The sequence below is a fragment of the Cololabis saira genome, chromosome 18 (assembly GCF_033807715.1).
Source record: "Cololabis saira isolate AMF1-May2022 chromosome 18, fColSai1.1, whole genome shotgun sequence".
Taxonomy (NCBI): Eukaryota; Metazoa; Chordata; class Actinopteri; order Beloniformes; family Belonidae; genus Cololabis; species Cololabis saira.
Window position 1 is genome coordinate 14,804,555 of NC_084604.1, and position 24,729 is coordinate 14,829,283.

Genomic DNA, 24,729 nt, shown 5'->3' on the forward strand with positions numbered 1-24,729 from the left:
ACTTTGTCAGAAGAAAAATAATAATAATAATAATAATAAAAATTCCTGCAAATACAATAGGGCCTTCGCACTGCAAGTGCTCGGGCCCTAATTAAAGCTGCAAGCAGCGATGAACGGGCCCTCGCACTCACGGCCACCGCCCCCCATAAGCATATCAGAAATGACACCACCCACGACTTCCTATGTGAAACCATTCAAAAGTTATAGCAGAAAAAAGGGACAACCAATCAGAAGAAGGGGCGGGGCTAATTCAGGCCAATGAAGGTCAAGGACTCCATACAGAATCTGATGAAACCACCCACGACTCTCTATGTCAAACCATTCAAAAGTTATAGCAGAAAAAAGGGACAACCAATCAGAAGAAGGGGCGGGGCTAATTAAGGCCAACGAAGCTTAAGGACTCATTACAGAGTCCCATGACACCACCCACGACTTCCTATGTCAAACCATTCAAAGGTTATAGCAGAAAAAAGGGACAACCAATCAGAAGAAGGGGCGGGGCTAAATCAGGCCAATGAAGGTCAAGGGCTCCATAAAGAATCTGATGACACCACCCACGACTCTCTATGTAAAACCATTCCAAAGTTATAGCAGAAAATCGGGACAACCAATCAGAAGAAGGGGCGGGGCTAATTAAGGCCAACGAAGCTTAAGGACTCATTACAGAGTCCCATGACACCACCCACAACTTCCTATGTCAAACCATTCAAAAGTTATGGCAGAGAAAAGTATTCTAGGGGGCGCTGTTGAGCCGTTAGGCCACGCCCATTAATGCAAACCATGAAATATCACATTTATCGCCAAGTCAGTCTTGCATGCAAAATTTGGTGACTTTTGGAGAACTATTAAATATGGACCAATCAGATTTCAAAATGGCCGACTTCCTGTTCGGCTTCGGCCATGGCTCCAAGAGACTTTTGTTTAAGTTGCGCCATGATACAGGTGTGTACCGATTTTCGTGCATGTACATCAAACCGTATTGTGGGGCTTGAGGGACAAAGTTTTCCGGGGGGCGCTGTTGAGCCATTTTGCCACGCCCATTAATGCAAACCATGAAATATCAAATTTATCGCCAGGCCTGGCTTGCGTGCCAAATTTGGTGCCTTTTGGGGAACTATCAAATATGGACCAATCAGATGAAGGGGGGGTGCGCTTGTTGGCGTCTAGCGTCGCCACGGTAACACTTTTGAAAGAGAAAAGTAATGCGTGTGGTCGCAGGATGGAGACGCACATTTTGATGTATAACACATCTGGGTGCACGTTACGGTTCGGGCCGTATTAATTCTCGAAGGAATGGCATGTATTGCTCCAAAATTACGTGATTAATTCAGAATGTTCAAAATGGCCGACTTCCTGTTCGGTTTTGGCCATGGCACCAAGAGACTTTTCTTTAAGTTGCGACATGATAAAGAAGTGTACCAATTTTCGTTCATGTACGTCACACCGCATTGTGGGGCTTGAGGCACAAAGTTTTTTCTGCCTGAACCAATCAGATGAAGGGTGGGCGCGCTTTTTGGCGTCTAGCGTCGCCACGGTAACGCTTTTGAAAGAGAAAAGTAATGCGTGGTGTCGGAGGATGGAGACGCATATTTTGATGTATAACACACCTGGGTGCTCGTTACGGTTCGGGCCGTATTAACTGCCGAAGGAATGGCATGAATTTCGCCAAAATGACACGATTAATTCAAAATGGCCGACATCCTGTTCAGTTTTGGGCATTACTCCAAGAGACTTTTCTTTAAGTTGCGACATGATACATGTGTGTACCGATTTTTGTGCATGTACGTCAAACCGTATCGTGGGGCTTGAGGCACAAAGTTTTCCGGGGGGCGCTGTTGAGCCATTTTGCCACGCCCATTAATGCAAACCATAAAATATCAAATTTTTCGCCAGGCCTGGTTTGCGTGCAAAATTTGGTGACTTTTTGGGCACGTTTAGGGGGGCAAAAAGGCCCTCCTTTCGTCAGAAAAATAATAATAATAATAATTAAAGCTGCAAGCAGCGATGAACGGGCCCTCGCACTCACGGCCACCGCCCCCCATAAGCATATCAGAAATGACACCACCCACGACTTCCTATGTCAAACCATTCAAAAGTTATAGCAGAAAAAAGGGACAACCAATCAGAAGAAGGGGCGGGGCTAATTCAGGCCAACGAAGCTTAAGGACTCATTACAGAGTCCCATGACACCACCCACCACTTCCTATGTCAAACCATTCAAAAGTTATGGCAGATAAAAGTATTCTAGGGGGCGCTGTTGAGCCTTTAGGCCACGCCCATTAATGCAAACCATGAAATATCAAATTTATCGCCAAGTCTGTCTTGCATGCCAAATTTGGTGACTTTTGGAGAACTATCAAATATGGACCAATCAGATTTCAAAATGGCCGACTTCCTGTTCGGTTTCGGCCATGGCTCCAAGAGACTTTTCTTTAAGTTGTGCCATGGTACAGGTGTGTAGCGATTTTCGTGCATGTACGTCAAACCGTATTGTAGGGCTTGAGGCACAAAGTTTTCCGGGGGGCGCTGTTGAGCCATTTTGCCACGCCCATTAATGCAAACCATGAAATATCAAATTTATCGCCAGGCCTGGCTTGCATGCCAATTTTGGTGCCTTTTGGGGAACTATCAAATATGGACCAATCAGATGAAGGGGGGGGACGCTTTTTGGCGTCTAGCGTCGCCACGGTAACACTTTTGAAAGAGAAAAGTAATGCGTGTAGTCGCAGGATGGAGACGCACATTTGTACGTATAACACATCTGGGTTCACGATACGGTTCGGGCCGTATTAATTCTCGAAGGAATGGCATATATTGCTCCAAAATTACGTGATTAATTCAGAATGTTCAAAATGGCCGACTTCCTGTTCGGTTTCGGCCATGGCGCCAAGAGACTTTTCTTTAAGTTGCGACATGATACAGGTGTGTACCGATTTTCGTTCATGTACGTCACACCGTATTCTGGGGCTTGAGGCGCAAAGTTTTTTCGGTCTGAACCAACCAGATGAAGGGTGGGCGCGCTTTTTGGCGTCTAGCGTCGCCACGGTAACGCTTTTGAAAGAGAAAAGTAATGCGTGTGGTCGCAGGAGGGAGATGCACATTTTGATGTATAACACACTTGGGGGCACATTACGGTTCGGGCTGAATTAACTGCCGAAGGAATGGCATAAATTTCGCCAAAGTGACACGATTAATTCAAAATGGCTGACTTCCTGTTCGGTTTCTCGACATGACGCCCAGAGACTTTTCTTTAAGTTGCCCCATGATACAGGTGTGTAGCGATTTTCGTGCATGTACGACAAACCGTATCGTGGGGCTTGAGGCACAAAGTTTTCAAGGGGGCGCTGTTGAGCCATTTTGCCACGCCCATTAATGCAAACCATTAAATATCAAATTTTTCGCCAGGCCTGACTTGCATGCAAAATTTGGTGACTTTTTGGGCACGTTTAGGGGGGCAAAAAGGCCTTCCTTTTGTCAGAACAATAAGAAGAAGAAGAAGAAGAATAATTCCTGCAATTACAATAGGGCCTTCGCACTGCAAGTGCTCGGGCCCTAATAACGCGAAGAATTCCTACAGATACAATAGGGCCTTCGCACTGAAGGTGCTCGGGCCCTAAAAATTCCTGCAAATACAATAGGGCCTTCGCACTGCAAGTGCTCGGGCCCTAATAAAAAAAATACAAATAATTCCTACAGATACAATAGGGCCTTCGCACTGAAGGTGCTCGGGCCCTAATAAAAATTCCTGCAAATACAATAGGGCCTTCGCACTGCAAGTGCTCGGACCCTAATAATAAACATCACAGATACAATAGGGTCCTCGCACTTTCAGTGCTCGGGCCCTAATAACGCGAAGAATTCCTACAGATACAATAGGGCCTTCGCACTGAAGGTGCTCGGGCCCTAATTAACTACCACGCTAACTAACATGCTAACAAACAGTTAAGAGGCTTTTTGTGTAATTAATTACCGTACAAAGCATATCCTCAAACTATGGCCTACTAGTCTAAACTTGTCTAAAATGTGTTGAAAAAGGTGATATTAGAGTCTTACTTTTTCACAGAAGAAATTTTAAAACAGGTCAAGGTTTCTTAAAGTTAAGAAAAAAGTCAAGAACAAATTTGAGAACTTTTATTTCAAGAATACCATTTAATCTTAAGTTTTTTCTTAAGAAGAAACTTAAGAAAAAAAGTTGAGAAAATACTTGGAACTTTTTTGGAGAATATGACTTCTTCTCTTTTTTCTTCTTAAGACTGAAGTTAAGAAAAAAATGACACTTAAGAAGATTTTTTTTCTTAAGAATGTTTTGTGAATCCGGCCCCAGGTCTACCACACCACACAGCACCCAGCTGCAGACTGCGCAAAGACGCCCCGGAAACAATCCAGCACATAACAGCGGGATGCTAAATACTGGCAGTGAAGGCATTCGTGGAACAACACAACCGGGTGGTGGTTCTAGTGTACAGATACATCTGCACTGACAATGGGCTGGAAGTCTCAAAGTCAAGATGGGAGAGACCTCCACGGGTGGTGGAGAATGAAAGGGCAAAGATCGTGTAGGACTTCCAGATCTGGTCCAATAACCATAATTATTATTATTATTATTAAAAAGGCCGGATCTGTCATTAGTATGAGCCCTTATTCTCTGGAGGTCATAACAGAGCAGAGGACTAGGAGGAAGCTCAGAGTTATCCTGTCCCAAGATGATCATCCCCTGTACAGCTTTTTTTCCGAGAAGTAGCAGAAGTAGGCGGCTTCTTTTGCCCAGATGCTCCACAGAGAGATTTAGGAAGTCCTTTGTTCCTGCAGGAACCAGACTTTTTAACTTGGACTGCTGATGTCATGTCTTGATGCTATATTAACCCTTGTACTGCAAATTGCACTTTAAACTGCAGCTACTCTTTTAGACTGTCATAACTTGCTGCCATATTCTCTTGTACAGTGTACTTTCAATTGCAGCTATATTCTTAGCTGTTTAATTTGCTGCTATACTTGTCTTGCACATTGCACTTTTAAATGGATTTGTATTCTTTTTCTTTTATCTCCCTTTTTTGGGGGGTCATTTTCTGGTTATTTTTTGTTGTAATGATCCACTGCTGTCCCTAGGTGGAGACATGTTAATGTGTATTGTTGATTGTATAATGTTGTATTGTTGTGGCCATGGTGGCAATGAAGTTTCCTCTTTGGGGATTATTAAAGTTGAATCCTATCCTAACTGGTGATGGCTAACTGACCGGTGGTCGATAAACTCCATAAGAAGGCCGTGGTGATTGACGTGGTGTCCCAAGTTACAGCAATATGAAGAACAAGGAACAGGAGACTGGAGAAGTACCAGGGGTTGAAGGAGGAGATCTGGAAGGTGAAGGCAGCAGTGGTGCCGATAGTAGCTGGAGCACTTGGATATGTGTCTTCCAGGCTGGGAAAGTGACTGCAGCAGATCTCAGGTACAACATCACAGATCTCAGTCTAGAAGCGGGCCGTCCTAGTCCCAGGCAGAAAAAACTTCTCTCTTTTAGAGCCTTGTAAATCCACCATTGTGGACCAGCATTACTTACTGTTATAACGTGTGAAACTGAGCCGATATAAAGTAAGCGTCATCATGAAGCGGCGGAGGAAAACCTCAGGGTGGCGCTGCAGAAGATCCCTCGGGGAACTCTGAGCCAGATAATGGTTTCACTCCTAACTACGGATTTTACAGGTTTGAGTGCCAGCAGACTTCCACAGATGCAGCTTAAAGTGTGGCTCCATGCCAACAGTTTATGGCGTGCAGCGCCAACAGTGAAGTGAAGAACTTGTGAAGGAAATCCCGCCCACGACTCTGAACAAGATGACTCACGTACAGAAAGTGGAGAGATTAAGGTTTCAGCGTTCACAGATCTGTTGTATTTGCCGTGTGAACAGTCATCAGATTTATTTATTTATTCAGTTATATAATTATCCTTCAGGGAAAATTAATTAAAAAAATACGTCATCGATGGCAAGAAGATATTGCACTTTTCAGGTTTTCCTCAACTGCAGTGTTCTTATATCCCATGACGTTTTATCAATTGATAAAAGAATGTATTTATTTTGGGTTTCCGACTCTTTTCACCCTCAGCTCTTCAAGTATTTCCCACATGTACAGTATCCCATAGTTCACCCTCACACATTCCAGGCGGGGTGTTACGCTTTTAAAATAAACACTCAACTCAAGTGTATTTTGCCAGTTACGTTCATCTTTGGAGCACGTCCCACTGTTGGAATTTCCCAAAGCGTTTCACAGCAACATATAATAGTAAAGAACAGCTTGACATGTGATTTGCACAGATCATCCAAATGACATTCTTCATTGTCATTTGGATTTTTTTTTCCTTCTTTTGCTTCTGTCATTACTGTTTACTGAAGCATACTCTTAAATTAAATACTTGTACTCTACTGCCTTTACTTTTTAACAACTTGTGCTTTTTATTATTTTATCTCCTCTTATCATTTTATTTCATTTTATTTGTTATTTACTGTTTAATTGTGTCTTGCCGCTTTTAATGTTGATGTAAAGCACTTTGAATTACCTTGTGTTGAATTGTGCTACACAAAAACATTTGCTTTCCCTTGCCTTGCCTTCTGTCAACAGAGATGAGATACGCCTCTGATAACCTGAACACTTAACCGCTTGCGTTCCTCAGCTGAACCTTCTCTTTGGCATCACTTCCTGCTTTGCTGCGCTCGTCTGAAACTCTGCCGTCACATGCATAACAGAGAACGCTTCCTGCCAAACCTGTTTTTGGAAAACTTACGTTTCAGAACTTTGCATTTCACCCAAATGCTTATGTAGTAGAAATGCGAGTATGTTATAAACATTTCTCCTCACTTGCTCGGTGGTAGTTGTGGTTTTGATTTTGATCAGTCAGATCACAGATTTTTGCCGAAACGCATGGTTTAGTCTTCATTTTGCATTACAGAAATTCACATTACTGATTTTTTTTAAAAGCTGTAAACAAATAAGAACTGATAAAGTTGTATTGTGTCTGAGTTTCAACATTTCATGTGTTTTATTTCCTCGTGTTATATTTTCAGTACATGAGGTGAGGTAGTTTTTTAATTAGCTGGTGTTTTGTGTATTTCATTTTTTTCATTTCATTTATTTTTATTTGTTATAGAGGGAAAATGTACATTAATTAACATTTTAAAAAATGTAAATGCACCCAATTGTAGCCAAAAGGCTAATTTCCATTGGCAGTCCCCCTGTCAGAAGGAACACAAGTCGTAGTAGTAAAAGCAAAAAAAATGACAGTAAAAACAAAGACATGTCATGGATACAATGCTTAGAAAGCAACATTACACATAACTCCTCCTCCCCTCCCACACACACTCTATCTGATCCACTAGCAGTGACACGCTCTCATTCCCCCTCAGCAACACAGGAATGTATATACTGTACATCCCCCAACCAAACAAGGCCAGTATTCATATCAACAAACAATACATCTCACACCAGCCACAAGCATATAGACCCTGCACTACAGGTAAATCAGGGACTAGTGTCGACAAATTTGGCTGTCGATTAGCCATTTCTTAAAATTGTTCTTAAATGAGCTGTATGAGATGGACTCTCTTATGTTTTGAGGGATTGTATTCCACTCATTAGCTGCCCTGTTGGTAAAAACTGATTGACCAAATACAGTTTTCATTTTATTTATATGTACATTTTCAAACTACAGTGCAGTGAGCCCTCTTGGCCGCTGTATAAGCGACATTATCTTGTTATTCTTGGTATTAAAAACAGATTAAATATTCTCTGACTGCCTCTTTGCTCTGAAACTCACATTGCTGCTTTAAGTGTCTTCAGACTGGTCAAATTTCTGTAAATGCTCCTTGCACAGCAGCGGTACATTAGATATTTAGTCATATTCAGTTCAGAAATCAATCAGGCAGCTGCAGCTGATCCAGAACGCTGCCGCCAGAGTCCTTACAAACACCAGGAAACTGGACCACATTACACCTGTCATGAAATCACTACACAGGCTTCCAGTGAGTCAAAGGATAGAGTTTAAAATCTTACTGCTGGTCTACAAAGACCTGAATGGTCTTGGACCAAAATACATGCTGGATCTGTTAGTTCCTATGAAGCTCCCAGACCCCTGAGGTTCATCTGGATCTGGTTTGTTGTGGTTCCCAAGAACCAGAACCAAGCAAGGTGAGGCAGCGTTCAGTTCAGAGCCGTCTGGGAGATTTGCGAGGCCCTGTACGAAATGGCTGGGGGGGGGCCCTCGCAAAATTTTTGGGTTTTTCGGGTCGGATCGGGTGTCTATATTTTAACTCTCCAATTAGCAAAATACTGGATACCTTCCCCTGCCTCATCATCATCTGGGCTTGCCTCAACGCGGGGCCCCGGGGCTGCTTGAGACCCGGTCGGATCGGTGATTTTTGTAACAAATTTATCAAACAAGCCTTTCAGAGAGGCATTAAACTCTTCCATTTTCTTTAGTTTTTTTCTTTTTTCATCCCCTGATGGAAATTTCCTGAATCTGTCTCGTTCTCTCGACATTGTGTGACAGTTTGTTCCACACTCCACCCGTCTGGATCAGAGCAGCTTGTGTCTGCGCTTGGTCTGACGCAGTTGTATTAAACAACAGACACGCGCAGCTGCGCAGCGACATCAATCAGCAAGCACATCATTGCACATATATTTATTGATATGCACAGACTAGTACACATTTAGGTCTGTAATGGAACGTGACTGTTGATATTTATAAGGGAAAAAAGGAAAAAAAAAACGAGAAAAAAAAAAAAAAAAAAAGGCCCCGTGCGGTCGCACGGTTCGCACACCCCTTGCGGCGGCCCTGGTTCAGTTATTCTGCTCCTCAACGGTGGAACAAAATTCCTCTAGACCTGAGGTCTGCTCCAACTGTCAGCTCCTTTAAATCAGGACTAAAAACATTACTGTTTACTGAAGCGTACTCCTAAACTAAATACCTACCTGCTGTACTCTACTGCCCTTATTTTTTAACAACTTATTTTACCTCTTTTCTTATCACTTTATTTGTTATTTACTGCATGATTGTGTCTTGCCGCTTTTAATGTTGATGTAAAGCACTTTGAATTACCTTGTGTTGAATTGTGCTACACAAATAAACTTGCCTTGCCTTGTTTGAGCCACAACCAGATCCAGCGAACATGACGTAAAGAGAAAGAAAACCCGATCAACACAAATCCTCTGACATCATGAGACATGTCTGGAAGCTGGTCCTCTCACACCTCCTTCAGTCTTGGTAGAAACTGACTGATCCAGGTCCTGTAACCCCCGACGTCTGACAAATTAGTGTCAGCTCAAGTCAGTAATGATGATTCAAGCACAGTCAGAGCGTCATTTAGATGGGTGAAATAAAATCAGCTCCCTTTCAAACGAACAGTGACAAGATTCAGTAAATGTCTTTTGTTTATCGCAGTGAATACAAACTGTTTTTAGTCCATATAAAATCAACTTAATACAACTGATCTCAGGTAACTCTGCTGACTCTGCAGAGTTAATGTTGACGTTTTAATTGTACTTCTGGTTTCCCTCCGTGTTTGTTGCGACGCAGCCATGATGCAGAGTCCGAAGCGCCGCGGTGATTTAAACTAGAAACGTTTGGGAGGAACTGATGAAATTGCTCTCTGAACACATTTGCTTCAAATACCCACAACACAAACCAATAATGAAACACTGAAATTAAATAAGTTGTATTGCTTTCCTGCTTTCGTTTCAGCCTCAACTTGGGCTCTAGTTCTTCTGAAAACCTAAAATTCACGAGGAGACGTAGATGAGACAGAAAAACTAGGAGGAAGTCCAACATGAGACACAAGTGACGTCTCCTGACAAGCTCATGTCAGCCACTCTCCTTTGATTCTTGGAGAAGAACATAATAAAGCTAGAAACATGTAAACTCCACACACAAAGACCTCTGCCGAGACTCAAACCAGCAACCTTCACTGGTGACCACTAAACCACCAAGTAGATTTATCAACTCGTACAACTTTAACAAAACCCTTTTAGAAGAAAAACAACATCTCAAAGTTGCTACAAGCGTGTGATTTTTGTTAATTCAGTGCAGCTTAATGCAAATATTTCGACGTATCAAGGGAAGATTTTTTTTCTTCCCCTTGTCTGCATATATATTAATGGTTAATACCAAGTTTGGAGATTGACAACTACGGAACAAAACAAACCTAAAAAATGTAGCATTAAGTTTATCACTTCAGATTGTTATCATGAACAAATAACAATCGAGGATAGTGTATTAATGCCTCCATTTATTTTATTGAGTTCATAATTCAACTCTTGTTTATACATCATTTGAATTGTGTGATTTAACGCAAATAAACCGTCCACAGTGGTGATCATCTAAAGAATCCACAGCTGGAGATTAAAATGAAATCTCTGCTTTATTCACATCATTGATCCCACAAAGGGAAATGAATTAATTCAGGATGTTAAAAGACTAAAAAGATAATTTGAGAATAATATCAGAGCCACACGAGATCTCTTTCAAAACGTCTGAGATTTTCAACATCTCCTGAGAAAAAACTGAAAAAACCCCAGCCTCAGTTTGGTATTTCATTACTGTCTAGAAATACATGAAATATTTCTGAGAATGCTTTGCTAATTATCGTGTCCTCTGAGGAATGCACAAGTTCTGTGTCAAAGCACACACTAGTTAATGTCGTAATTTAGACTTAGTGTTTAGATAAATGAGTTGCCCTTTAACCTTTGGTGAGTCGCTGTGGCTCAGTTATGCAAGTTTTTTTCTGAAGGGAACAAAATTTAGCAGTCTATAAAAATTATAATGTTTGTCAGCACCGTCTAATCTAGAAAACTGCTTTTACTTTTAAGCTAAATCTGCTTAAATCATAAATCTGTCTGGGAAACTGGGTCAACTCTTAGTTTACAAGTTTATAACAACAAAGCAGGACGCTTTTTTTCACTTGACGATAACAGGAATTCAAAGATAATTACCTTGATTTTTGGATCAGTATTAGTTTAATCAGATTACTGGGTAAATGCCGAGTCGCCACAGAAACGGCTCAGTTTCTGTGGCGAATAATTCAACATTCCTTTTGACTGCATCTTATATTTTAAAAAGGGATTTCCAAGCAGAAATCTGTGCATCTTCACTGTTGTGAAGCCAGCTGCGTTGTCTGAATGTTTCTTATAAATCAGCCTCATGAGCATGCAAACTTTAGTATTTAGGAAATAAACAATGAAACCTGTTTAAACACTTGTTAAAAAAATAGGCGTTCTGTAAACGGCATGAAGCCGACCACGGTGATCAGATGTGTAAAGCTGACTCGTTCTCAGACGACATGCTGCCCTACAGTTTGTCTGAGGAGAGAGTTTAAAAAGATAAAGAAAAAAAGGGATGAAAGGCTTGAACCATTACCTTGTCCTTGTCCTCTGGCTTCTGGACTCTTGTCAGGATTTCATGATCATTTTACTGCTCTTCTTCAGACCCATGTAGTCTCACATCCACTCGTATAAAACTTCCTGGAGCGGTCTAGGTTACCTGTCTAGCAGGTTCAGCCACATGATTTTTGACGAATGCAGATGCTTGCGAGGGACGACAGGTTAATTGTGAAGAATGCTCTACGTTTACGTAAATGGGAGTCTTTGCTCAGCAAGCCGCTGTGCAAGCGATGCTGCTTTTCTCTACATTCGCAGGTCTGGAGCCTGCGTTTCTTTTTTAAGTTGAACATAAAATATACATTTTTTTTTTTTTTTAATCCAGGTTGTACAGTCAAGTGAACAGTGTTGCAGAAAAGTCAGCAGATCTGCAGGGTGCAAACAATGTCTAAATGTGCAGATGAACTCTAAACCACCAGGTTTGATCTCAGATAAATCTGTTTCTGTTCGGTTTTTTTTCCTATCATCTGAGCTCTGAACTATAATTTAAGGGGAAACCTAAACTTCAAATCTTTATTCGTGAATACAACAAAAATACGTTTTTATGTATCAGTTTGTGGAATTAAACTGTGGAATGGTTTGAATTTGGAGTTAAAAGAATGTACAAACATAAAACAATTTAAGAAGAAATATAAAGAAATGGTTTATTTGAGGTGTAAAAGTGAAGACTGTGTTTAAAGATCACCAGCTGTGTGTGCACTGGTATTTTGTCATGTTGTCCTTGTATGTTTATATACTTAGATATACGTATTATATTTATATCATTGTGTGGCAGGGTGGAGGAGCTGCAGCCACTCAGGCTGACGGGACACAGGTGTGGCCCGTCAGCCTCTCCACCCTGCCAGCCTTATAAGGGAGAGACAGAGAAGCTGCAAGGTGGGAGACTGAAGCTGAATCTGCTGATGGCTGTTGGAAAAGTGAAGAGCTGATGCTTGTGCATGTGTGGCGGTGTGTCTTGGAGAATAAAGAGTTCTGCACTAAACTCCGTGTCCTCTCTATCCTGTCGGTCGGGCCCCCGTAGCACTCGCCGTGCTACACATAGTTATATATTATATTTATGATAGAGCTTACATCTTGTATTAAACAGGTTATTTTTGTAAAAAAATATATATATTTATACAAATTTGTGTATAGTAAAAAAAATAAATACAGTCATATAATTTATGTTTAGTTGTGGAAAGGGGGTGGAATTAAATAAGTTTATACTTCCTCCCACTCCTTTTTGAACCTGTGAATTGAAATATGTGTTTTGATGTTTGTTTTTTTTTCTTTATGTGGTGAAATGCCCACCTGTATTTGTTTTCTTGTCTTTTTTCTTGTTTTTTTTACATGTACGAAATAAACCAAAACTAAGCTATCACCATAAGAGAATGGCATCTAATGTTTTGAATTTTACGCCGCTGGTATTTAAAAGCACAAATGCTTTCTCAACCTCAGCCAAGGACCAGGATTCTAAAACGTGCAAGACACTGGCCCGAGACAGATGTAGCCATTTTCAATTTACTAAATTCAATTTTCGTTTGTGGAAAGAATGAAAAGAGTAGTTGGCTCCTGTATAAGGAAGTGATTAAGTCTTCCAAGGTGTCCAAGTACAGTAGAATTAGACGGGGAAGAAATACTGCAACTACCAACATGTAGTTTAACATAGTTTAAGTGTTCCAAGGTCACGGCAGATGAGATTGTGCTAATTCACTCAGCAACTTCCCTCTGTTGATGTACAGTAGGGTGATTCATTCAGTAGCCAATGAGCGACTAAATCTCAGCCATGTCCCGCCCCCCCCGCTGTAGATTTACGTGACTGCAAAAAGATAACAGAGGAGTTTAGGTGAGACTGAGAAACGGTTCAAAAACAGTGACAGTTTTACAACTGATGGCGAGAAAAGAAAAGTGTATCTATAGAAGATTGCTGCACCTTCGGTGAGAGATTTTGACTCTTAACCTGCTTAAAGTGCATTCATCAGGGCTGCTGAGTCAAGGTTGAAAACCTTTTCATTTACTGCTGCACTTCAGTAATCCACCATAACGCACTGCAACCTTTATTTCTTGTACCTCATTTGTTTAATTCTTTTTACCTGACGTCTGTCTGTCATTAATTACTGCTTTTAATTGTGTTGCTTTTTTTGTTTAAATTTAAATTATGCTTTTTATTTATACTATGTGATGTTTTAATGTAAAGCACTTTGAGTCACCTTGCTGTTGAATTGGGATATACAAACAACAATAATAATAATACCGGTAATAATAATAATAATAATAATAATAATAATAAATAAACTTTATTTATATACAGTAGCACCTTTCTTAACAAAGTTATAAAGTGCTTCTCAAGACTAAAATACATCAAGATAAAAATACACTGCATAGTGGATAAGGACATAAAACAGCAAAAAGTCTAAAATGAATAACAACATTCACACCACTATAAAAGCTTTTCTAAAAAGGAGTGTTTTTAGTAAATATTTAAAAGCAGTGGGGGATTTAGCCGACCTGATCTCAGCAGGTAAAGAGTTCCAAAGTTTGGGGGCCCGGACTGCAAAAGCTTGATCACCTTTGGTCACGAGCCGGGCCCTGAATGATCAGAAGGCCATCACTTGCTGATCTGAGGGAGGCCCTGGCAGGTAGGGGGTTAAAAGTTCTTAAAAATAACTAGGGGCTTGGTTATTTAGGGCCTTGAAAGTCAGCAATACAATTTTAAAATCAATGCGATATTGAACAGGAAGCCAGTGAAGGGACGACAGAATTGGAGTGATATGTTCAAATTTTCTTGAGGCATTGATCAGACGAGCAGCGGCGTACAAATAAACTTGCATTGCCCAAAGCCTGAATGTAATTAAACGTCAAGGAGGGGAAATTGTGTCAGCTGTGTGGAGATGCCACGTGTTTTGACACCAGGAATGCTGCCCGTCAGCTTTGGAGCTTTTACTGTTAATTTTCTGATCTCATTATGTCAAGGAACGGGTGAAAGCAGTTGTTCAGATGATTTGTGAGCTCTGGAGTTTTTAACACCAGAGAAGTGAAATGTAGATGAGTGGCAACCTGTGTGAGGTTTCAAAAAGTTTAAAAAGTTACCAGAAGATGTTTCTGGCTGCAACAGTTCTGCAAAAACAACAAAGATTGGCTGATACCCAAGTACAGAGAGTGACAATAATACAACCTTGAGGTGATAAAGCAGCCTAGGAGCATTTCTTAAATCGAAACAAAAACAACGTCTCGTCACAGAGCCTGTTACACCCAGATCCCTGCACAGGCGTCCGAACAACGATGACGTTGTTGAGTTGGTATTAAGTTGTTGGCAGAACCAAAACTATTCACTTCAGTCTTTAACCCCTTTTACATTCCAGCGTTGAACACCACGATTTAGTATGTTGCTTTTCATTTTTACATCAACTGACACGGGGTGGCGCAGCGAGCTTCCCTGGGAATAACTCCCCTCGGACGGCACACTTTGTCACGAGTCAGGACTAATGTCAACAGAAGTGACACGGTGGTGGGTCGTGGGTGGGGTTGGTTGATGACAAAATGAGGATGTTCACGAGCTCCTCCTCCTCAAAAGATATACCAGAACTGTAATCTGCAACTGGTTGCCCATTCTGGCATCTCTCCCCACCTACAACCCACTTGGAAGCTCTGGTGATCATTTCCATTATCTGTCAAATGTTTATTTGCACAGCAGATGTAATATGTAAATAAAGTAATAATATGTAATATATAATGATAATGGCAGTATTCACAGTTTCAATGAAACCTGAGGTACTGAACCATTTAATGTCCATTCTAGTCCATATATTCATCTTTAGTAGCTTGATTATTGTAACAGCATCTTTACAGTCCAACTAAAAGTCAGTTAGACATTGCAGCTAATTCAGAACTGCTCCAATCCTCTAAGACCCCTACGACGAAAAAAGTGGGCCTCATCAGTCCAGCTCTGAGATCTTTACATTGGCTGCCTGTCCATCAGAGGACAAACTTTAAAGTTCTGATGCTGGCCTATAAAGATCTGAATGATCCAGGACCAGAACACATCAGTGACCTCCTGACCCAGTATTCCAATTCAATTTTATTTGTATAGCGTCTAATACAACAAATATTGTCTCTAGGAGACCCAGAACATAAACCCCCGAGCAATTATTACATAAACAATGGCAGGTAAAAACTCCTTTAGTGGGAGAAAAACCCTTAAACCAAACAGTGGCAATAAAAACTCCCCTTTAGGAGGGAAGAAACTTTAGCAGGACCTGGATCATAAGGGGGGGCCGAGCAGGAGAATAAAACCTCATTTCTAGTGACTAAACCCACGACTGTTAATTATCAGGCACTCTTCCTGTTTTCTGTTATCTTCATGTAACTTTTTCAACACTGAGATTCTCCTGAGCTCAGACGGATGCTGGAAGGACTTGAGAACCTCACATGTGCATGCAGAAGATGCTGAGGCTGACAGGAGCGGTGCTCATGTTTATACTGTTCCTCTGTGCTGGTTACTGATGCATGACTTCTTTTTCTGTCTGTCTGTTTAAACAAAATTTCTTCCGACCAGCTGCATAAATACAACCTCAGATTCAATCTCAGCAGGTTAAATTATGTGTGTAAATGTCATTGTGTCTCCTAAGAAGAACAAGGGAGATTGTGTTTAAAATAAAGCAAACTATAATGCTACACCCATCAAGGGTGACACCACGATAATTTACAGCATAGAAATGCATAAATCAGTGAAGTTTGGTGTTTGTCAAATCATCAAAAAGGGTTTTCCCAGAAATGATTAATCTGAAAGCTGACCTGAACCAGCTGTAAAAGAAAGCATAAATGAAAGGATTGAGCATTGAATTTGACAGCGCCAGCCAGTTTAGTATGTCTGCCAAGGGACCTGGGCTTGAAGCTCCGCTGAAAGAAAGGATGGTGGTGCAGAGGAAGGAGGGCAGCCAGCAAATCAGGAAAACTCCCATAACAATAGCCAGAGTTTTGGTGGCCTTCCTCTGCATCTTATTTACAGTTTCTCCAGAAGTTGTTTTGCTCCGGATGCTGTGCGCCTGTTTCTGTGCAACATGGAAAATCTTCAGGTACATACACACCATTAACAGCAGTGGTATGTAAAATGTGATGAAAACCACCACAATCTTACCCAGAAAAACATAAAAGAAACACTTTTTCACACATTTTACTCTGTCGAACCCTACAAGACCAACTGAAACTAAAGCGGGAACTCCCCAGCTCATCAGGATCATGATCACAATGACATGACTGCTTATTTTAGATCTATATGTCAGGGGCTGACACACGGCATAATATCGGTCAATAGAAATACAGCATAGGTTCAGAATAGAGCATGTGCTCATCGTTATATCAAAGCCGCTTCGTACTTTGCAAAATACCTCTGTTCGATACAGACAGGAGCTCATGGAGAATTTCATGGTAAGTGGGAGAACCAGCGCTCCCACCAGCAGGTCGGCTGCAGCCAGAGACAGGATGAGAGCGTTAGTGGGACTGTGGAGCTGTTTGAAGTAAACTATGGAAATTATTACGAGGAGGTTTCCACACACAGTTATAGCAGATAAAAAACTAATACAAATCTTGAACAATGCACATATAGTGGAAGGAGTTTCTGTCAGAACATATGAGACTATTTTATGGCAAGGATTTATATTAAAAACGTCAGTCTTATTCAAACCAGCAATAATTTCCATGCTTTTGAGTAATCCACACATGCAAAACAATAAAAAGTATAAAGATAAAGTTAAAACATTTTTAACAAGCATGAATTTACTTCTCAAACACAAGTTCTCTTACATACTCTACCATCAAGTTGGACCAAGTGGAAGCACAGTTGCGTGCTCTGGCCGCTTTGACTAATGAGGTCCAGGGTATTTATGCCTCTACCTACCCTATTATCTGAATATAGAAGTCTCTCAGGTATACAGATGAGAGATACACACCTGAACTGTCAGGGCAACAAACAGCAAAATTAAAAGTATACTTCTACTCCCTTAACCTGTTTACATGTTAACTAATTTATTTATCTTCCTCATTTTTGATTTGATTTGATTTATTTTATTTTTGTACATGTAAAAAAAAAACAAAAAACAACACTTCATGAGAAGTTTAAGAAAACAAAACAACAAAACAAAGAATTTCATCCTTTAACACTTGCTATCTTGATTTACATGTGCCAAAAAAGGAGTAGGAAGAAGTGTAAACTTATTTAGTTACTTATAAATATTCACACATTGTACTCACACTGCTAAATAACAGTATTAATTATTATTATTATTATTATTATTATTATTATTATTATTATTATTATTATTATTATTATTATATACTGTAAATTATACTCACACACATTCTTATACATACATACACATAGTTGAATATTTCTATATATTTGTACACCGGGCCGGGCCGTTTGTACGTGTCTCACCAGGAACCTTTACAAGGTAAAAAATGGCCCTTTAGTAGGAAAGGTACTCAGATTGGCTCCAAGAGCTCCAAGAGCTCCGACTCATGTGGCGCGTTTCCACTAGCAGGAGTTCAGACTAAATCTAATTCAGGAACCTCTAACAGGGCGGGCCGTATCCTTAGTCAGTTCAGCCGGCGTGTTCCCACTACACTCTAGCACCACACAAGAACCTTTGACTGAGAAATAGCGCCGCCGACCACCAGGTGACAGTAATGCGCATTTTTTGCAGTTAACAAATGACCAGCAGAAGAATGAAAAGAAGAAACACGTAAACACTTGCTACTTGCTTTGTTTTGAAAAATATATACACAGCGGTCGTAGCGATTGAGATTAAAAGAAACCCTGCTGGACCTCTTGGTTGGTGTAATATGACAGCAAGACCTGAACCCACTAGTCAGTCAATCCATCGTTTTTTTCATGTACTATCTAATTGTATTAAATGTATTTGTAGCAAAATGTCTCTGGTCAAAGATGATTAAATGATTTGTGGTCACATGATTTAAGTTCACGTGAAAGGGCTGAATGTAATTTCATGCTTTTAGAATACACAATCAGCAGAGAGCTTTTCCCTAACCCTACTGCTAGGGCAAGTAACCAACGAGGTAGAAGCAATCCAAGGATCAGTCCAGGTAGCAGCCTTTGGCCATAGTATAGTATAGTAAATAAATAAATAAAGTTTGAGATAGGTATATTAAGTTACTGCCTGTTGTTTGGTTGAGCTTTGTCCTCAGACTCTTTCAGAGTCAATTACAACAGTCTGATAAAACACTTAATAGCACATTTAAGTATGACTAATGAAGCAACAATAGTTCTTTATTCACAGCTCAGAGGTAAAGTCAAAATATTGCAAGGTGGCTAAAGTGTAGTTACATAAAAAGCCCATAATATTTCATATTTAGATTTAACCATGTATTTATAAATTAACATATATTGTTGTAAATGTGCTAAATTGTGCTAAATAATCTCAAAAAGAGACTTTTCACTTTTTAAAACATTATTTGAAGGTACATGTGACAAATATATACACAAATAATATATATATATATATATATATACATATATATATATATATATATATATATATATATATATATATATATATATATATATATATATATATATATATATATATATATACATACATATATATATACACCCACAAAGACAAGATTTCTTAATCATACAGGAACATACTACCTTTTTTATGTCTTTATGAAGGATAAAGTCTTTGGGATGCTGTTTATAAAGCTGCTCCCACTGAAAATAACAGGTGAATGGATCATTTTGAAACCAAACTTAGGAGAAAATAATTTATTAGATGACATCCAGATCCACAATATGTTCCAAGAGGTTTAGATCAACCAGCATAATTTCTGCCTCATCAAGTTTGTTAAACACAATAAAAGCAAGCTGCATATTAGGACGTCTTGGGATGCAATACATAAAGGAATATATATTTCTACTTGCTTGCGACCAGTACTCGAGTTGTAAAAAAAAATCAGGAGGGATGGTGGATTTTATCATATGGAGACAGATAATTTGTGCTGATTACAAATAACATAATATATTACAAATAATAGCACTGACCAAAATACTTGCAGAAATACTGCAGGAATGACATAGCAGCAGTTAAATGCAGCCTTCTGTAAGCTTTAAATATCCACTGGGCTTACATCAAATACATCAAAACACAAAAATAAAAACAGCTTTCTGAACCTTGACAGGATAGGTAAAATGGACCACTGTAAAAACTCAAAAATGTTAACAAGAATATTGGTCTTATTTCTAGTTAAAATGTCTCATTTCAGTAAAAAAAATCTCATTACACTTAAAACAAGACTCATCACTGGAAAAAACAACAATTTTCACCTGTTTCAAGTAGATTTTCACTTGAAATAAGTAGAAAAATCTGCATGTGGAACAAGATTTTATTGCTTGTAATGAGAAGATAAATCTTGTCCCACTGGCAGATTTTCCTACTTATTTTAAGTGAAAATTTACTTGAAACAGGAGGTAAGTTATTTTTCTGGTGTTATTTTTCTGGTGATGACTCTAAATGTTGAAATAGCAGTAAAACCACATTCATTGATGAAATGACATAAGGGATGGAAAGGGGGGGTGGCAGTTTTACAGGGGGGATGATTTTGACCGTTTTTGTTTCAGGGGGGATGCCATCCCCCCTCATCCCCCCTCAACTCGAGTACTGCTTGTGACATGATTGAGCTTTTCCCTGTGACTTCATAAATGGATAAACATTTAAAGCAAAAACGCAGGCTGCAGTTTTCATTTTCCAAGCCTGATGACGGATATCAAGGTTTGAAGCCTCTGCAGTAAACAAACTGTTCTCAGAATTTCACTGGAGTCTGTAGTTGGAAAAGTTCCCTTGAAATATTTTACCGGAGATGATCATTCTGAACGCTGACCTAAACCAGCTGTAAAAGAAAGCATAGATGAATGGATTAAGCATTGAGTTGGAAAGTGTGAACCAGTTGAGGGTTTCATACACTGGTACTGCCACACCACCTAAGAGCTGCAAGGAAAAACAAAGAAAGAAAGGCAGCCAGCACACCAGGAAAACTCCCATGACAATGGCCAGGGTTTTGGTAGCCTTCCTCTCCATCTTACTGACAGTTGCTCCGGGCTTTGTGGTGCTCTGGATGCTGCGAGCCTGTCTCTGAGCAACAAGAAAAACCCTCAGGTAGATGTACAGCATTATGACCACTGGGAGGTAAAATGAGAAAACTGGAGCCATGACCTTTTCAAGTATAACATCAGAGAAACAATTTTCTTTACACTCTTCCTGGATCAACTCTGCGATGATAAAGCCGATGGCAACAAGGAAAGAAACACCCCAGCTCATCAGGATCATGGCAGAAACTACTGGCAGATTTATCTTAGATCTGTATGTCAGAGGCTGACACACTGCATAATATCTGTCAACAGAAATACAACACAAATTAAAAATGGATGTTGTGCTCAGTACGACGTCAAAGGCGTCGCGCACTTTGCACAACAGATCCCGTTGATACAGACAGAAGCTCACAGAGTAGGACATGCTGAGAGGGAACACTACAAGTCCGACGAGCAGGTCGGTCATAGCCAGGGAGAGGATGAGGTAGTTTGAAGGTGTGTGGAGCTGCTTGAAGTAGATGATGGAGATTATCACCAGAAGGTTTCCACATACGGTAACAACAGACATTGAACCCAGAAAAATGTATAATAAAGTACAAATTGTAGAAGATGTCCTTGTCAGTGTTCCAGAGACATTATTCATGTCATAGCAAGGATGGATATCATAACCCACATAAGACAGAGACTTTGGTTCCATTTTTCTTAAAACAATCAGAGTGATATCTAGTCATTGAAATGTTGCTTCCTTCCACAGAAAAAAGGTTTAACTTTCCTTTACCCAAACTCTCAAAGCAAACCCTCTTACCATATGTGGTATACCTGCAAGATATTCAGCACAGAGTGTCTGAGATTGTTGTCCCTGCTGCTTAACACTTAACTTTCTCATTACATCATCATAAATCATGTCCAATCAGAGGAAGGGAAACTTCGGAGCAAAGTTGGATAACTCTTCTATTATGTGTAATACATGTATGTGTGTGGACAAAGTAAGGTGTGAGATGTTTTGTCTTTTTTTTCTTTAAACACCAGCCTCTCTGTCTTTGGTGCAACAGAGGAAGTGAAATAAATCAGCCCACTGAACGTTGTCATGAACCTGAGGAGCTCAGTCTCACACTTAAAAGTCAGTTGAGTTTTCAGATGTTTACTTTCGGCCAGAGGTTTATGTTATGTTTTGTTCTGCTTTGACCTCCGTAAAGATGAATGGATCTAAAGAGTGTCACAGATGTTAATGGCTGATGAATGCTGAGATGCCAGACATGTCAATGACTCTAAAACTACTTGCCCTTGGATTCAAAGGTGACCGCACATGTGACTGCCATTGTACTCTGCCTTCAGGAGGTCAAATGCTGGATGGCAGTTAAAGTACAGCAAGACTGAAGGGGTTATTTGACACTGTAATAACAACTTTAGGCCAGTGTTGTTCAAACCTCAGGCCTGGGCAGGGACATGGGTGTAACCTTTGACTGTGACATATTATGTAATAAGAGGTTGTTTTTGTTTCACATTAAGGAATGTTGCTAAGCTGTAAAACAACACTGGCAACTATGAGGCTGTTATCAGCCCTAAGGATATTATGATTTTAACCCATTTTAGTTTACTGTTGTCTATGCTTACGCACTAAACAGCAGTTCAGAATACCCACCCTTCTTGGACTCCTGGGGTAGGGTGCTGGAGAGTCTTTACACGCATGCACTTTTATGGAGCTGCTGCCTAATCTTATTGTACCATTATAATGATAATTAAAGCTGCAAGCAGCGATGAACGGGCCCTTGCACCCTTGTGCACGTTCAGGCTGCAGTGGAAACGCTTGTATGACTTGCATGTAGATTCTTCAGGCCTGGACATTTAGCGGATGACACCAGCCACGACTCTCTATACCAAATCATTCAAAAGTTATGGCAGAAAGTAGGAACTATCAGATATCAACCAATCAGAAGGAGGGGCGGGGCTAATTCATGCCAATGAAGATCAAGTACTCAATACTGAGTCAGATGACACAACCCACGACTCTGTATGTCATACCATTTAAAAGTTATGGCAGAAAATAGGATCTATCCAATATCGACCAATCAGAAGAAGGGGCGGGACTAATTCATGTCAATTATGTTCAAGGACTCAAAACCGAGTCAGATGACACCACCCACGACTCTCTATGTCAAACCATTCAAAAGTTATGCCAGAAAATAGGGACAATCAAATATTGACCAATCAGATGAAGGGGCGGGGCTAATTTGCACCAATTATGTTCAAGGACTCAAAACCGAGCCCAATGATACCACCCACGACTCTTTATGTCAAACCATTCAAAAGTTATGGCAGAAAATAGAAACAATAACATATTGACCAATCAGAAGAAGGGGCGGGGCTAATTCATGCCAATGAAGGTCTAGTACTTAAAACCGAGTCAGATGACATCACCCACGACTCTCTATGTCAAACCATTCAAAAGTTATGCCAGAAAATAGGGACAATCAAATATTGACCAATCAGATGAAGGGGCGGGGCTAATTTGCACCAATTATGTTCAAGGACTCAAAACCGAGCCCGATGATACCACCCACGACTCTTTATGTCAAACCATTCAAAAGTTATGGCAGAAAATAGGAACAATCACATATCGACCAATCAGAAGGAGGGGCGGGGCTAATTCATGCCAATTATGTTCAAGGACTCAAACCACGGACCAATCAGATGAAGGGGGGGTGCGCTTTTTGGCATCTATTGTCGCCACGGTGACGCTTTTAACTGAGAAAAGTAATGCGCGTTGTCGCAGGATGGAGACGCACATTTTGATGTATAACACACCTTGGGTGCACGTTACGGTTCAGGCCGTATTAACTGCCGAAGGAATGGCATAAATTGCGCCAAAATTACACGATTAATTCAAAATGGCCGACTTCCTGTTCGGTTTCGGCTATGGCGCCAAGAGACTTTTCTTTCAGTTGTGACATGATACAGGTACCGATTTTCGTGGACGTACGTTAAACCGTATTGTGGGGCTTGAGGCACAAAGTTTTTATCTGTATGGACCAATCAGATGAAGGGGAGGCGCGCTTTTTGGCGTCTAGCGTCGCCACAGTAACGCTTTTGACTTGGAAAAGTAATGCACATCGTCGCAGGATGGAGACGCACATTTTAATGTATAACACACCTTGGGTGCACATTACGGTTTGGGCGAAGAAGCGGCTGAAGAAATGACATATATTGCGCCAAATTTACACGATTAATTCAAAATGGCTGACTTCCTGTTCGGTTTCGGCCATGGCACCAAGAGACTTTTCTTTAAATTGCGACATGATACAGGTGTGTACCGATTTTCGTGCATGTACGTCAAACCGTATCGTGGGGCTTGAGGCACAAAGTTTTCTAGGCGGCGCTGTTGAGCCATTAGGCCACGCCCATTAATGCAAACCATGAAATATCACATTTTTTAGCCAGGCAAAATTTGGTGACTTTTGGGGCACATTTAGGGGGGCAAAAAGCTCCTCATTTTGTCGGAAAAAGAAAAAAAAAAAAAAAAGAAAAAAAGATGGCAAAAAATTCCTACAGATACAATAGGGCCTTCGCACTGTAAGTGCTCGGGGCCTAATAAAGGCTTTCTATATTGGTTTTATTTTCAAAGTTAGATAAACTGCTATGTCTTCATAACATTATTCAACTGCATCTTCAAAAAGTGTTCCACTGATTTCATTTTTTATCTCCATATAATATTTTATGGGAAACTAAAGGTAAAAGATTGGACTAATTTTATTTCACAGAACATGACTGCAGTGTAATTAAAAAATGGACTCTTTTTTTTACTTCTGCAACACAACTGTTAGATTTATTTCCTGGTAAATAAGTAAGAAAAAAATCAAGTCCAGTCAAACATTATTTATTCAGCACATTCAAAACAAAGAGTTGAAAAAAATTCAGCATAATTGCACAGATACAACAAAACATGTCAAAAATAAATCTTACACTAAAACAATGAACCTGATGATGTAAACAACAAAAATAACTCCAGCAAAAAGTAAAACATTGTATGTAAGATAAAAACTGAAAATATGCTCAACTGGGACCTAAAGCCAATGAAATTAAACATGTTTTCAGGTGAAATTTTAATTTCTTCATATAAATTAGTAAAACCTCAGTTTGATGGAATCTGTGTTAAATAAGGGCAAAAGCTGGTTCCTATTTAATCCACTAGGAAAATATGTAGCGTTTCACCTTGCAAATTATTCCCATTATG

General features: G+C 40.1%; 3 protein-coding genes across 4 annotated transcripts in view; all 3 read right to left on the bottom strand.

Moving 5' to 3' along the window:
• LOC133464539 (adhesion G protein-coupled receptor F5-like) overlaps nt 1–11,501 on the bottom strand; it is a 54,889-nt gene extending 43,388 nt beyond the window's left edge. For both annotated transcript variants that reach the window (XM_061746581.1, XM_061746580.1), the window contains exon 1: nt 11,397–11,501. The gene's annotated coding sequence lies outside the window, so the exon portion shown is untranslated. The remainder of the gene's footprint in view (nt 1–11,396) is intronic.
• Nucleotides 11,502–16,119: 4,618 nt separating this feature from the next.
• Nucleotides 16,120–17,209, bottom strand: LOC133464775 (trace amine-associated receptor 1-like). Its single transcript, XM_061746963.1, has 3 exons — nt 17,198–17,209; nt 16,776–16,980; nt 16,120–16,703 (listed from the first exon to the last, which is right to left on the bottom strand). Exons 1-3 carry the CDS (start codon nt 17,207–17,209, stop codon nt 16,120–16,122), a joined length of 801 nt encoding a protein of 266 aa, XP_061602947.1.
• Nucleotides 17,210–20,220: 3,011 nt separating this feature from the next.
• On the bottom strand, nt 20,221–21,195 carry LOC133464776 (trace amine-associated receptor 1-like). The gene has a single exon (XM_061746964.1). The coding sequence runs from the start codon at nt 21,193–21,195 to the stop codon at nt 20,221–20,223; it is 975 nt and encodes a 324-aa protein (XP_061602948.1).
• Nucleotides 21,196–24,729: the final 3,534 nt, after the last annotated feature.